The sequence below is a fragment of the Solanum stenotomum genome, chromosome 6, assembly GCF_019186545.1.
Source record: "Solanum stenotomum isolate F172 chromosome 6, ASM1918654v1, whole genome shotgun sequence".
NCBI lineage: Eukaryota > Viridiplantae > Streptophyta > Magnoliopsida > Solanales > Solanaceae > Solanum > Solanum stenotomum.
Window position 1 is genome coordinate 56,363,328 of NC_064287.1, and position 17,447 is coordinate 56,380,774.

General features: G+C 29.8%; 2 protein-coding genes across 2 annotated transcripts in view; one reads left to right on the forward strand and one right to left on the reverse strand.

Moving 5' to 3' along the window:
• The window catches only part of LOC125869068 (uncharacterized), a 44,848-nt gene that overhangs the window by 14,144 nt on the left and 13,257 nt on the right, over positions 1-17,447 (reverse strand). The gene's annotated exons all lie outside the window — the stretch shown is intronic.
• On the forward strand, positions 1,663-3,571 carry LOC125869069 (early nodulin-like protein 2). Its single transcript, XM_049549632.1, has 4 exons — positions 1,663-2,011; positions 2,108-2,416; positions 2,509-2,646; positions 2,873-3,571. The coding sequence occupies exons 1-4, from the start codon at positions 1,843-1,845 to the stop codon at positions 3,334-3,336; spliced, it is 1,080 nt and encodes a 359-aa protein (XP_049405589.1). The 5' UTR covers positions 1,663-1,842; the 3' UTR covers positions 3,337-3,571.

Below are 17,447 nucleotides of genomic sequence, written 5' to 3' on the forward strand. Positions count from 1 at the left end.
CGAGTTTTAGACATGATCAGTTGACAACTTCTTAAATTTCAAATCTCATATAAAATATTTAAAATAATTACATATATATATATATATAATTATAATTTGAGACCATAAAATTATATTATTTTTTAATTAAGTTGAGTAAAAATAAACAAATTAAAATGAATACTCTCTATGTTCTTAATTACTTGTCCACTTTTGAATTGACACACATATTAAAAAACAATTATTGACATAATGAATTTACCATTTTACTCATATTAATTATGAAGCGGGTGAATTTAAAACTTAAGATTTTCAAGAAATTCTACCTTTTCTCAAAATAATTAATTAAGGGTATAAAAAGTAAAAAATATTTGTTATTTCTTGATTTGTCAAAATGGACAAGTAATTAGGAACAACTAAAAAAAAAAAGTGGACAAGTAATTAAGGACAAAAGAGTATTTTTATATATATTTATAAATACCCATAGCACTATTTTTTTGATAATATATGTGGATAACTTTTCTCCAAGTAGATATTCTATCCATTTGATCCCAAACATACTCTAGAACATTGCAATTGGTACACACCTTATTGGTCCTCAACAGTTTCCCAAATTGCTTTTCTTATCCTACCTTCACTTTTTCATTAATATTGGGATAATGCCAAAAAGAAAAAAAAATACCATTAAATAAGTTTACTGAGTAAATAATATCAAAAAAATAATTTAGATGTACTACTGATAATCTCACTATTATTTAGGAGTATCGCTATATCTTATCCCTTATTTATTTTACTCTTCATTTAATTTTATCGCTTAATCTAATTACACATGAACTTCAAGAATGAAGAAAAGAATTTAGGATTTATAGTTTTAAAGATTTCATGAGATTACTATGATTATAAAAGCATTTAAATATTTTAAATATAAAAATATAATTCTTTTTAAAATAGAGTAATACGAATATAATGTAATATCAATAGAATAAGATCTTTTGCCTTACTCAAAAGGCCCCTCTAGCTTCAATTTATATGATATAATTTGAATCAATAAAAAATTGAAAGTTTTATTTGAAATATGTAGGTTTAAAAAATCAATACATTTATGTTATGATAAAATATTTCATGAAGAGCGAAATAAGTGTAAAGTTAATAGAGTCCTTAATATTGTTAACACAAAAATTTTCTTTATTTTAACACAAATTTAATTATTTGCTCTATTTCAATTTAGCACTTTTTTTACTTTATCACAAAAAAGTAACACACTTTTTTTTAGTCTATCTAAAATATTGACATATTACTATAATCGAAAATAATTTTATTTTAAGATTTGTTTTGAACCATAAATTTCAACCACCTTCGTTCATCGTTTTTTAAAATTTTCTTTTGTCACTTAAATAGTGTCACATAGATTAAAACCGAAAGGAGTAACAATTTAATTTTAAATTCTCATTTAATCCTTCTATAGACATAATAATTTCTCACTTGTGTGAATTGTGAAACATACAAATCTAAACTCTATCTTTTTTCTTTAAAATTGTGTTCAGTTAAACACGTTCACATAAATTAATACGAAGAAAATAATATTTTGGAGCGGATATTTTTTCCTCATTACAACGGTAACCTTTATCTTAATACAAACAAAGTAGTGCATACTGCACACAAAGTCTATATAAACTTTGTTGTCTCCTTTTTAACCTTTCTATTCTTTCCACTTTTTGTTTTTCTAGACTTCTCGTGAAGAACTATTTCCTTTTCTTTTTCTATATCTCGTGACTCTTTTTTAGTGTATACTTTTATCACCACACACAAAAAAAGAGTCATATTGAACTCCATTTTGAACCAAAGAGAAGAAAAATACTGCCCATGGCTCAGCAAAGACATGTTGTAGTGTTACTTATGTTGGCTTGTTTGTTTACATCTTCATATTCTTATCAATTTACTGTTGGTGGCAAAGATGGTTGGGTCCCTAACCCTTCTGTTGATTACAACACTTGGTCTCAACATATGAGATTCATAATCAATGACTCTGTTTGTAAGTCTTCTCCTTCTTCTTTTATTTTTGAAGCGTCCAAGCAATATGGCTAGTTATTCTATGTGTAACACTATTTGTTACCTTTTGTGTTTATAGTGTTTAAGTATAAGCAAGGAGCAGATTCGGTGTTGGAGGTGAGTAAGGATGATTATGATAAGTGCAACACTAGCAATCCAATTAAGAAAATGGAGGATGGAAACTCCATTTTCACGTTGGATCGTTCTGGTCCTTTTTACTTTATCAGTGGCAACAAAGATAACTGTGATAAAGGCCAAAAGTTGCAAATTATTGTTATCTCTGTTAGGAACCAAGGTACACCACCACCAACTCCGGCACCGGGAGTTGCTCCACCTAGTAATGGATCAACTACACCGTCACCTACGGGTTCACCACCATCTACTGGAGGTACGCCGGATCAGAATTTTAATTTTATTCGTTCAATTTTTCAGATTCTTAGTATGTTACATGAGTCGATTGAACTTACGAGATTAATGCAGGCTCCTCTCCGGCAGCTTCTCCGCCTAAAGGATCGTCTACACCTGGTACACCGTCGGCACCTTCAGCTAATGCTCCGGCAGGATCATCTACACCGGGTGCGTCGTCACCTAATGGGGCACCAGTATCTACTCCTGCAGGTAAATTATAAATGAATTTAGAATTTCAATTTGATAGATTCAATGTTTAATTTCGTTCGATTTTTAACCTATTGAACGTAAATTGAATCATATAGTCAGTATCTACTCCTGCAGGTAAATTATAAATGAATTTAGAATTTCAATTTGATAGATTCAATGTTTAATTTCGTTCGATTTTTAACGTATTGAACGTAAATTGAATCATATAGTTTATCTATCTGTTCAGGTAAATCACCAACCTCATCACCTACACCTTCCGGTTCAACCGCATCTCCACCAGCACCTGCGACCGGAGGATCCGTAGCTCCGGCAATGTCTCCGGTAGCAAATGGACCGTCAACTAGTACTCCAGGTTCTTCTTCACCGATGGCAGGCGGACCATCGTCTGGAAGCGGTATTGCACCGTCGGCTGGCGGACCATCTGGAAGCGGTATAGCACCGGCGGCAGGCGGACCAGCTGGAAGTATGTCACCGGGACCATCGGCAGGAGGACCATCGGCGGGAGCGCCGGGAAGTAGTGCTTCAGGTTCCGGCGGCAGCAATACTCCGGCTGACATCAATTCGCCAGCTGGAGCACCAGAAAACCCAAATTCATTTGCAGTAAAGGCATTTACTCCATCAATTGTCCTTGTGTCAGCCGTTTCACTCGTTTTGACCGTGGCTTTGGGAGAATTTATTATTTTACCTTAGGGTAAAATTACTGGATATTACCATATTTAATTTGTGCTTTTTTTTCTTCTGTATTTTGTTTTAAATTTCTTGAATAATTCGGATATTATTGGAGTGTGTTTAGATATACAAGAGATGTACTTAATTTTTATTTTTAATTTTTTGCTTTTAATTTTTGTGGGTGAGACTTAAAATTTGAATTTATGTATGTATGTATCAGTTTAATTCTAGTTTTTGTTTTGTGATGTTCTTTTTTTCAGAGAACATTTACAGAGAATTTTTTTTATGTTGCTCAAAACATGCACAGATATAACTTATCATCCTTCTTAAAAAAAAAGTCTATTTAAGTCTTGACTTATCGAACTACGAAGCTATCAACTGTTTCCTCCTCAAAAAACTCGAATTGTCTATCAACAATTCAAAGTCTCTTGTGAAATTCTTAAGCGAGACAACTCCTTCGTTTTTATTGCCAAAATCAAAATCTCGATTCACATCGCCATAATCTCCCTGGAACATCTATTAAAATCTCTTTTAAATATCTATTGCTTCAAAATTGAAGGAAAAGAAATAATTTTTAAAACAATATCAAAGAATATAAATGATCCTCATATAAAAAATTAAAAATACGATAGATTATCTGAGATGTGCGTAAAAAATATTGCTTGGTCGACAAATGATAGTAGTACAACTACTTCCCGATGGGAGTTGTAGAAATTCGTATAAAGTCAAAGTCATGCAATACGTTCCAAATATAAATTCATTAACGTACGTAATTTTTGGTGTAATAATTTAATAATAAGATGACTTGACTTGAATTGACGTGGTTATTTTCATTATCTTAAAATAAATAGAGGGAGTATCAATTTTTGTTGACTAGCCTTCCAAAAATTAATGTGATTTATTACTGATATAAATGGTCCAACTACAACAAAGGTGTAGTATGAAACTGCTCCATCTGTCACAACGTTTTGGAATTTAATTCTTCTCGAAAAAATTAAAGTGAACATTGTGATTTTTCTTTCAATTTTATCGTGAAAGTTATTAGCCTTGAAAATATAAATTTGATCAATATAGGAAAATTAAATGATTAATTTATAATCTCTGGTCAATTTAATTAATCAGAATAAATTAATTTATATTCATCTATTGAAAATTTGACTTCAAAAAATTACTAAATAAGGGTATAATAATAAACATACATAGTTTTTTTTAAGAGAATTAAAATCTAAAATAGTGACATATAAATAGAACCCGAGAAAGTATTAAAAATATTTTTCTGCTTTAATTAACCAGCCACTCTAAATTTAATGTTAATTAATTGCTCACATATGATGTAGCAAAAAATAAAACGGTGCAAGAATTACTCATATTATTTCTTCCTTGTACTCCTTTCTTTTCATATTATTTGAATTATATTTAAAAATATATTTTATTTGTCTAATTTAAAAACTTAAGTAAATGTTACTTATTATATATTTATCTTTTTACAAGTTTTAGCATATATCATTTCTTTTTGTCCTTAATATTACATAAAGTACTACTCTTTTCGTTCATTTTATTTGTCTTTGTTTAGTTTAAAAAATTAAAAGATAATTTATTATATATTTTTTAATTTTACTTTTATTATTAATTATAATTATTTATCTAAGCATTGAATTTATTATATTCAAATGGTGATATAATGAATTGTCTAATTGATCCTCGAATAACGTGTCAAACAAATTGGAAGGGAGGTAAAACTTTTCTGATTTTCTCCATGGAAGGTGCTTATCAATTTTTCCATACCACACACTTGTTAGTTGGTAAGTAGTAACATTAATTACCCTATACATTTTTTTTAAAAAAAATAAATAATAATAATAATAAATAAATAAAAAAAAAAATATATATATATATATATGTCTGATATTTATATTGGAGTCTGACTATTTCGAATTCGTGTGCTTCATTTGGAGAGAAGCGTTCTCTAACAATTTTTTTTCCATACCTAGGACTTGAATTTGAGATCTTTGATTAAGAGAGAACCAGTTTCATAATTCACTACACCACATCGTTTGGTGATATATTTTTTGCATTCACTTCTCTACTTACCCTATCTTACTATTGTATGAATTGATGTATTTTGCTGTAATTTCCATTTAAACGTAAGAAAGTACATTTTAAAAAAATTGGTAAGGAATGTGGTTTATAGCCTAGGTTGATATGCTGTGACGGATCCAAAAATTTAATTAACCGGGTTTGAAAAGGAATTTGAACTTGGGATTTCTAGATAATTTTTGAAATTTCTGATCGTTGAGACAACATTATATATATAAATTTTAAAAATTACGTCATATATACAACGTAATCTCTACCTAAATAACTTTTTATTTTTTATGTTACACGAGGAAGGAGAATATATGCTACTTGTATATAATGGAATTTGATATTCCTACCTTTGTGGTGGAACTTGGATATCAACTCAATATTAATATGAAATTATCTAAAAAGAATTATCAAATCCTTGAAACTTGACAATTCAAGGGGAATCCAATTCTCTGCTCTATAAAAAGGTATTACAAAGCATTTATAAATGAAAAAGAATATTTGTTAATTAAAAGTTTTAAAAAAACATTTTTAAAAAAGTAAGTAAAAGTCTAAAACATTTACTTAACTTTAGCAGGGAACATAAGTAAAAGTAGAAAAGCACTAGAGAAATGCCTTTTTTTCTGTATTATTAATTGTCTCAAATGAAAGTGGGTGCTAATAAGATCTTTTCCAAAAATATAAACCCCCACCTAACACCTTTACACCAAATTTGGATTTCAAAGGGTATTTATTTGAATTGTCTATCGATTCGATTTTGAAGTTTATCAATTTAACTTATCGGTTATTGATTTGTAGATATGCTAAATTGTTATAGAATCATTAAGATATTATCTCATCGGTTATTAGTTATTCCATCTTTTATCCGGCATAAAATAATACATAGATTTCCTCATAACTTATAGGAAAAATGCATAAGTATTCCCCAATCTATGCCCGAAATTCTCGAGGCACACTATATTATACTAAGGTCTCATTATCCCCCCTCCCCCCTGGAACTTATTTTATAAATAATTTTTTACCCATTATCGACCTACGTGACACTATCAACCAGATAGCTTGAAAAAATTGTCAACACGCGTTGGGTCCAGAAAATAGTGCCATGTGCCGAAAAGGGGTAAAAAATTATTTATAAATTAAGTTCGGGGGTGGGAGTGGGGGTGGGGTGGTAATAGGACTTTTGTATAGTATAAATGTGTCTTTGAGATTTCGGGCATAGGTTGGGGGTACTTATGCATTTTCCCTAACTTATACATATATAAGTTAGGAGGATTTCTAAATTGTCAATCAAACGTTGTATTAATTTTATATATGAATAATTTATTTCCTATCTACCTACCAAACATTTTCTATATTACATTTTTTCAAATAAAATAATTTTATTTTATTTTCATGACCAAACGTCCCCTTATAAAACATTTTGAATATAAATTGAACTAGACGACAAACAGCTCATATTTATTTATAACCAGAAGCAATAATATCTTTGTACTCGATATGCATCCTTTCAATGATTTGGACATTGCAATGAGACTGAGTTTGTTACACATGGTAGCAACAAGGTCCATAGAGTTACCAATATCAACTTTACAAGTGGACAAATATAAACAAAAAATAACTAATCTCGAAATGAATTTTAGAATAAATCTATTCCACATTTTATTAAGATAAAATTACTGAATAACTTATTTCGAAATTAGTTATTTCAAGATTGTAGTATTATTTTTATTTTATACTGACAATGAAATAACTATCCTTGAATAATTAATTTCGAAATAATTCAACATAAAATAACTTATTTTTCGACCAAACGAGCCTATGTATAATAAATGGGGCGTCTCGACTTGTCATAAATGATACCGTTTGACGTGTTCCTTACACTATTCATTCAGCTATAACACAAAAAACAACAATGGGATGCATCAATCAACAAGAGGTCCATATATGAAAGGGAGAATGCTTGTATATATGTAAACAAAATGACAAAAATGGTACATTATGTTTGAGGCATGTTTTAAGTAAGTTACCTAATTATAAGTTTGATAAAAAATTTAGGTATTTAGAGACGAAGACGAAGCCATGAGGTTTATGAGTTTAGAATTCTAGATCTTTTAAAATAATGGCCTCTAAATTAATAAATTAATTATGAAATGAATTTTTAAGACATGTTTGAACTAAACATAAGTCAATCTAGACACCCTCAAAATATGTAATTCATAGAAGAAAACAAATTCACTAGAACTAGAATACTGATGTGATACTGTATTAATTAGTAATGAACATTATTGTTTACTAATTAACTTAATAGATTAAGAATGATAGTTTGCAAAAGCCTTCACAATAGTTGAAGATGAAAAGCTTTCGTAAAGAAAAGAATATAAAAACCACCAAATAATGTATTGCAATATATGAGACTGCTGCTTTTTTAATAAGAGGTTTCAGGTTTGAGATTGAAGTATAGAAAAATTACTGATACGAAATACTTTCCTCCAAAATAAGGCCCTATATATTACGAGTTCGAATTAATCAAAGCTCTAATACATGTATCAAATGAGAAAAAAATAGTTCCCAAAATAGTATATAAAAAAAAATCATTTTCTCAAATATGTGGTATTGGTTAGTTCACAAGAAGAAAATATCCCAACTTAAAGTAGAACTTTCCACTCACAGGTCACAGCCACACAACAGTGTACGTGACCACGAGGTTTTTCTTTTCCTCTTCTATCTTGTTTTGTTGTGCCAACGCAGAGTTTGCAACTTCAATAGAATTTAATATTTTTTGGATCGACTCATGTATTTATATGTAGTAGTAAATAGACAAGTTTAATTGAATTTGAACGAACCAAAAATAAAAATATATTAATCAATTTAAATTTAAATAAATTGAACGAGTTATAATTTCATATCTAATTTTGTCAACTATGCTCAAATGTCTTTACGTGCCTACTAAGTTTAAGTTCAACGTGTATATGCATTAAATTTGGAAGTGGGGACGATAGAAAATGTTGACTGCTGACTAATTGTTTAATATTGACAATTTGGCCAAATCTAAAAGTTCTTGCTGTCGGTAAACCAAATAATTGTGTATGTATGTGTTATTATAAAAAGAAATTTTTATTTTTATTTGATCTTTAACAATGATAGTATGAGACATATATTTGGGTTCTTGAGATTAAAAAGATATTAATTTGTAGGGTTCGATATTCATTCCCTACTCAAATAGTTTGGATTGTGATAAAAAGGTCACAGTATCCATGTAAATAATATAATGGAAAAACTATATAAATTGGACATAATCCAATATATTTATTCTGATTGAAACCACGGCCCAAACTATTTACATGACTGTCACCCTTGTGCTATTCAGTGAACCATTGTTGATACCATGAGATTATATATATATATATATATATACTCTGATGGTATCTATATACTCTGATGATATTTATAACTTTGATAGTATCAAACAGTAATTGAGCGGTCTTTACACTGAAACACTACATCTTCCTCCTTGATACCATCATCCTTGATGCCATCAGAGTATATATCAAGGAATAACATAGTAGTGTTTTTACTGAAGCACTGCATCTTTCTCTTTGATAACATCAAAGTGTATATATATACACGTTGATGGTATCAAAAAGTAATAGTTAAAACAGGGGGTTATGAAAATAAGGAAGGTAGCCGCTTGTAAATAGTTTTTCTTTTTTAAGTACAATTGTGTTTTTCCCTAATATAATTTGATTTAGAGCAACTTTCACATATAGTAAACATAAAAATCATATTTGTATGCTATAACTATATTTTGCATAATTGCGCACCATAGCAAATTTTATACAAATTATTCCATTTTGTATAAATTCATTTATACATTGTAATTTGTATAATAAGATCTGTATTTTTATAATTATAAGTGTATAATACAAAAATATATGTATTTGTATTTGTATATACACTTTTCTCTCGCTTTATACAAATACAAACACATTTTATACATTTTATACCGAAATGTATAAAATGACTAATTGTATATCGAATCAGATGACAAAAAAATGAGATGTTTGCTGCGAATTACAAATAAAATACTATGAATATAACATTTAATTTGAATTAATAGTTTGTTATTTCATACAATTTTCCCTTGGATTCATTGTCTAATCTCAAATATATTGGGCTAAACCATTTTACAAAAGATGAGCCCACTTTATTTGTCTAAAATCCAAATAGTTATCCGTCCATTTTAAAGTCCAAATTTATGTTACGTGTTAAATAATGTGAATCAATTAAATGAACCATTAAAATCATATCAAGTGTCAAATGAAGTGGTAAGCCAAATCAAATACTCCCCGTTCCATTTTATGTGAGGCAGTTTGACTCAGCATGAAATTTAAGAAAGAAGGGAAGACTTTTAAAATTTGTGGTCCAAAATGAAGGATAGAAATTTGTGTGGCTATAAATCATTTCATTATGGGTAAAATAGACCTTTTATAGTTAAATTATTACTTAATATAGAAATGTATCATTCTTTTTTGGACTGACTAAAAAACAAATAAGCCACATAAACTGAGACAGAGAGAATAAGACATTGAAATCATAGCACAGGCCAAATAGAGTGGTAATCCAAGTTAAGTTAATAAGCCATTGAAATCATATCATATGTCAAATGATGTGATTCTCCAGATCAAACCAATGAAATCATGTCAAGTGTGCGGATGACATGTTTTGACCAATCAAATTGGAGCTTGTCACTGAATAAATGTGTTTGGTCAATTCAATCTTCAAACTGATCAATCAAACCAACACAACTACACCAATTCCTACAACTATAAATAAGGATTCATAATTTACAAAAGAGGAGAAATTAAGAACCAAATATTTAAGTTTAAAATAAATCAATGTTCAAATCATCACATGTGAGATTAAGAAAATTGGATCCTTGTTATTTACTTTCTTTTTTGGCTCCAATATTACTTATACGAAAATGGTAGAACAATAAACAAAGGAGCCGCATTTATCATTTTAAATGTCATGCTCTAAATTTGATAAAAGAAAATGGTTTAATAGGAAAATGGGGGTCAAGCCATGAGCTTTTACCTAAGGCAAAAATAATGAACACATCATGTGCTATCTAAAAAAGAAAAAAAAAGTCTAAACCTAGAAAAAGATGACAACGCGATTAGCAATCGATGGTGTTATTGGCCAGAATCTACTAGGTAATCTACGAATTTATGTAAATTTAGTATCTTTTTATTCAAACTTTATAATGTGTTAAGAAATTTACTTACATAGCTATAAATATTTAACTGTGAACAAGCTCTTGACGGTGCTTTAGCACGTAGGTCAATAACTTTGGAAGGTTAATTAAATTCATAAAAAAATATTTCGATAGAGAAAAATTATACTAGGTAATCCATAAAGTAGTTTAAAGAGACGTGGTGCATCATTTATATTATGTTATTGGGGACATCATACACATAAAGAAGAGTGGTTATTTTAGTAGATTCTTTATACAATCATTTAATTGAAATGATATATGTCCAATGAAGCTTTAATTATGCTAAAAGCATAAATGCACTCAAATTATCCTAAGGTAATAATAATTAAAAAAAAGACCATAGTTGAGTATTTATATTTTGTCTCGATTTCTCCAATTATGAATATTTTACATTTATCATTTTGAATCTTATTGATATTTTCAATAGAATCGAGACCGCCCATTAATTTATCATTTAGCCCATACTTGCACATGTGCCACCTCCTTATACTTACTTACGTGATTTACTCTACATCACATAAATTCCAAAACCACAAGTTTGTAACTTAAAACACTCATCATGCCACAACAATAAACTTCACCCTCTTTCCTCTTTACCTTCACTCTTCCTTCCTCCTTTCCCAATCTTTCACCTCAAAAGGAAAGGAGATAGAAAAAATCCACAAAAAAAAAAAAACTCTCGATCGAGTTGATTTCACACCTCTTTCCCTCGCGCTCACACATTGTTCCATTACAATCCGGCCTAAAAGATGGCTACTAGGTCAAGATTGGCGGTCGTGCTCCTGTTAACCCTGGCTATGGCTATGGTAGCAGAGTCATCGTTCTCACACTTAGACTCTACCACCATGGCCTTTAATGTCCAAGGGAGCAATGACAACAACATTGGACATGTTGGAGACATGTTGTATGAGGATGAAGAGATGATGATGCCATCCGAAACAGCCCGTAGAACACTTGATTCGCGCGATCACATCGCGTATAGAGCGTTGAGGGCCAATAATATCCCATGCAACCAACGCGGTGCGTCTTATTATCAATGCAATCGCATGTCAAAGATTAATCCTTATAGACGTGGTTGTCAAAGAATAACTAATTGTGGACGCACAAATAGTTAAAATTAATTAACGCAAACGCATGCATAGAATTAATATTCTATGCATGCATGCATTTAACGTAAAATATATTTAGAAAACATGGGTTGGTAACTTCTTTTTTGATAAACTAATATATATATATTTTTCTTATTTTAACTAAATTCGTAGAGAATGATATATTAAGGAGATTACCAACAAGAAGGAAATAATTAACTTTTTAAGTGTTTTATTTCCCTTTCTGTTGTTTAAACTATGCTGTATACCATCATTGAAGATGATTTTTGTAATTAAGTATATGGTGAAATAAATTACAGATTGTCATTTTACCTTGTTATTCCTTTCGTTTATTTTCAATTTTGTACATCTTATTTAATTTATTATGTGTATATATGTTTGATAGACCACCAGATCGGTCAGTAATGGAAGAAAATATACAATCATCATATCATATATATATATAAAAGATCAAAACTTTATGCCCGTCTACGTGGCGCCACCAGAATTCAGGATTTCCTTTTAATTTATTTATTTCCAAAACTAGTCTTCCCCTTTAATGAAAAGTTGCGACTTTTTATGAAAAGTTGTGACTTTTATGAAAGGTTGTGACCTTTCTGATAAGGCACAATAAATATTTGTTCACACTACCCTTTGTTGTTTATAAATAGAGAGATTTCCTCTCATTTTAAAAGAACGAAAATTTTGAACTACTTCTTCTTCTTTTGCACAATTAAATATTCGTATACTTTGCTTCTGTTGAGTGACTCACTTCACCATTGTTTTTGTATCAATAAACTGGTGAATATAATTGTCCTATCATGAAAGGATATATTCCTTTAAACCTCAGGTATTATAGGGGAATAATTTTCGTAAGGGTACACTATGCATTTAGTAAACTTGATTTTTTATTTCTGTTTCATTCCATTGTTACAGATCCTGGTATTTTTTTTACAGTCATTAATTTATGCTTATTTTATTAATTGTTGTTTTTGAGTATATCGTTTAAACGTTGTTGTTTATGTTTCTTTAAAATTATTGTTCTAAGTATTTGTTAGTACAGATTAAATAACACACGTTAATTGAGTATTCATGCAAGTTTTCTCTACTAAAATTATTGAAAGTAGAGTAAAAGAATTCCTTAAAGATCTGTACTAGCATATCTTGAAGACAAAGTTCAAATTTGGTATGTCATTGTAAACACATAAAGATTTTAAAAACTTTATCGCACCTTGATGTGCGAAGTGAATCAGGAAAAGAAGATAAAAATTAATAAACTTTTGACATAAGTTCAAGAATATGTCGGATGATCTATAGAGGAATATGACTAGACTGCAACATTTTTTAATCCCAAAGAAATAGATAATTACACAGTAAATTAATTGTTCATATTCAATATGAAGTATGGACAGATTTCTCAAGTTTACTGCAAGTTGTAAATACTTTTCTTGAAGTAATAGATGTGTTTTCGACACTGTGTGATTGAAATAGAAGTGTAGTTTCAAATTGAACTTCATCAATCAAGTATGTTGACTTTTAAAAATATCCAAACAAACTGAATAGTTTTGTGTAATATTTTTCGCTTTCAACTATATATAATAAGTTGAATTTTTGTCCAATATGATACATTTTTCCTTTAATTTTCATTTTAATAATTACCTATGATACATTTAAATGAGAACTTTAAAATGATTTATGTAAAACAAAAGCTAAGGCTGAACTTTCTACACGTACTATTAGAATATTTGTTTACTTTTTCCAACATTTTACAATTTATTTATCTCTACACCAACGATTATTTATTTATTAGAATATTTAATATTACCATTTGATGCATTTGATTCCTCAAAAATATCGAATAGTAACACTTGCTGGAGCAAAATGATAAATTATAAAATCAAATTAAAGATGATTGATTGAAAGATAAATAATAAGATGTTATAATTATCACTTTCTTTGTAGTGTTTTACTTTAAATAACTAATAGGTTTTAAGTATTATTCTATAAATTTCGTAATATTAAATTTCCGCGCGAGGCGCAGGTAATTTTACTAGTATATATATAAAAGAATGTTTTAGTGGCAACATAAGTCGATGCTAATACCTATAAAAATCGCCACTAAAAGAATGTTTTAGTGGCAACATTCGTCGCTGCTAATATCCATAATAGTCTCTACTAATATCTATAATAGTCGTCACTAATAGTTTGTTTTAGTGACAAGATTAATCGCCGCTAATACTTATAGTAGTCGCCACTAAAAAATGTTTTAGTGGCAACATTAGTTGTAGCCTATAATAGGCGCCACTAAAAGATTGTTTTAGTGACAATATTAGTCGCCGGTAATGCTTATAATAGTCGCCACTAAAAGTATGTTTTAATGGCAACATTAGTCGCTGCTAATGCCTATATAGTCGCCACGAAAAATATGTTTTAAGGGCCATATTAGTCACCGCTAATGCCTATAACAGTCGCCACTAAAAGAATGTTTCAGTGGCAACATAAGTCGCCGCAATGCCTACTATAGTCGCCACTAAAAGACTGTTTTAGTGACAACCTTAGTCGCCACTAATGCTTATAATAGTCACCACCAAAAGATTGTTTTTGTCAACATTAGTCGCCGCTAATGCCTTCAATAGTCGCCACGAAAAGTTTGTTTTAGTGGCAACATAAGTCGCCGCTAAAAGAATTTTTTAGTGGCAACATTAGTTGCTGCTAATGCTTTTAACAGTCGCCACGAAAAGTTTGTTTTAGTGGCAACATAAGTTGCCGCTAAAGCCTATAAAAGTCGCCACTAAAAGTCTGTTATAGTGGCAACATATTAGTCGCTGCTAATGCTTGTAATAGTCGCCACGAAAAGTATATTTTAGTGGCAACATTAGTCGCCGCTAATGCCTATAATAGTCGCCACTAAAAGAATTTTTTAGTGGCAACATCAGTCGCTCTAATGCTTATAACAGTCGCCACGTAAAGTTTGTTTTAGTGGCAACATAAGTTGCCGCTAATGCCTATAACAGTCGCCACTAAAAGTATGTTATAGTGGCAACATTAGTCGCTGCTAATGCTTGTAATAGTCGCCACGAAAAGCATACTTTAGTGGCAATATTAGTCGCCGCTAATGCATATAATAGTCGCCACTAAAAGTATGTTTTAGTCGCTGCTACTGCTTGTAATTGTCGCCACGAAAAGCATACATTAGTGGCAACATTAGTCGCCACTAAAAGATCGTTTTAGTGGCAACATTTGTTGCTGCTAATTCCTAAAATAGTCGCCACTAAAAGTCTGTTTTAGTGACTATTAGTCGCCGCTAATGCCAATAATAGTCGCCACGAAAGTATGTTTTGGTGGCCACAATAGTTGCCGCTAATGCCTATAATAGTCGCCACTAAAAGAATGTTTTAGTGGCCACATTAGTCTCCGCTAATGCCTATAATAGTCACCACTAAAAGAATGTTTTAGAGGCAACATTAGTCGCTGCTAATATCCATAAGGCAACATTTGTCGCTGCTAATGCCTATAATAGTCGCCACTAAAAGTTTGTTTTAGACTCATTTTTAATTTTTTAATGTTCGAGAATATTTCTTTAACATGATTTTAGAATCCAACATTTTGATCTACTTGTGCTTTCATAATGCAACAATTATACATACATATTTCTAAAAAAATAGTAAAGTTACATTGATGAAGCATCTAGAAGAGTCTTCAAAGCAGCAGTTTAACAAAGAATTAATTTCTAAAAGGATCAACAATATTATTTTGCTATTGTTTCAAATTATTTTTTCTCCTTCTATAAATTTTGTTAGAGTAACAAAGTAACAATAACGAAAAATAGTGAACGTTTGACCTCATACAAATAGATTGTCTCTAAAAAATTTATATATATCGTTGTGGTATACATTTTTAATGGACTTAACTTATTTATAACTAATATTGATTATCAAAACCTTTTACATATTTTTTTTTTTCACAAGGAGTTATTCTAACCATAAAATTATAAGATTCTATATTTTTCATGTACAAAAAAATAGAAAAACTATATTTAATCGCTACATAAAAAAATCACTCAGTTTTAACAACACAATTATATCATCAAACATATATTATGATAAATTATGTAAAAGATAAAAATGATTAGATCTCAAGATATTTTTAATCATTTAATATATATTTACAATTCTTTAGATATGTGATAATATCAAATCATTTAATTTCTATTGAAATGCTTTTAAAACCTACTAAAATTTATTTTTTTTCTTCCATTATTGAAAAAGTTATTCAAAAGTTTAGACAAATTATTTATGCCCGCGCAAAGCGCAGTTAAATTACCTAGTATAAACTAAAAGAAAATGATTATATCATTTAGGCAGAATACTTATCAGTTATCATAAACATCCTTAAACTTGATCGGAATAAATTAGACTATTTGACAGTCTTTATCCTCTAAATGATGCGATCCGAGGGAAGTGGTATACACACACCTGCCATGTGGAATGTTTTTCTATGTGACATTTTTTAGGAATAATAATAAAAATAATTTATACCTTTTTAATTTTTCTAATTTTAAAATGATCTTTTTTGGGGGTCGATTTGTAAAAGCTATTGTAAAGATCCGTTCAATTATTTAGAGGGCTAGGATTCCTTTCCTCTAAAAAGATACTTTTCATAGGTTTAAAATGTGATTTATGACTTGAGGAAATGAGTGAGGCAGTTGAATGTGTATCAGAGAAGGAAATCTAAAAGTAGGAATTTGAAATTTATGAGCTCAGAATTGAAGTTTGACAATTCCAATAGATTCAAAGTTGATTTATGACTTAGTTAGATAGTTTGTTCCAGGCCCAAGGGGTTCGGAGGAGTGGTTCAGTCACTTGAGTCAGTTACTGGTCAAAGTTCAAGAATTGAAATTGAACATGATCAACAATGCGTCAAGATGACCATGGATCAGTATTTTTAGCATTTCAATAGATTTGTAGTGTGCTTCAAGAGCAAACACACTACATACTTTCAAGTTTTAGGGATATTGTTCCTATTTCTCGCATTTTATGGATATTAGTTTGAATTTAGGATTGAGCTTGAAACAATATTTCCATCATTGCAATAGGTTTGTAGTGAGTTTCAAGAGCGAACACACTACATACTTTCAAGTTTTAGGGGGTGTTGTTCCTATTTTCCGCATTTAATGGCTATTAGATTGAATTTAGAGTTTCTCTTATAATTTTCTCGCTTATTTTTCTCTTAATCGTTAATAATGGACTAAAATTAGTTAAGGTTCACCTTATCGCCTACCAAGCTTAGCTACCTCATGATTTGTAGATGATCACCTAAATAACATTTTTACGTAATTGTCTGAATTAGTGCTGGTAAAATGAGCCTATTTGGTAATCCGCTCAATCTATCTATATTTTAATGGGTTGGGTGAGTGATCTTTAACATGAATAAAATATGATTCAAACCCATATTCAACTCATAAAAATATGGGTATTCATGAGTAAAATATGAATTAGCCAAATTGATTAAACTTTCAACTTTATTCACTTAAAATTCATGATATCACTAAAAATGTTGCAACTTCTCTTCTCTTTTATGTTCTTCAGCAAAACTAATTATTCTTCTCTACAATTAAAAAGGTGCCCACCAAAAAATATTATTTATTTTTAAATAATAATAATTATTTTTTAATTTGTTTAATT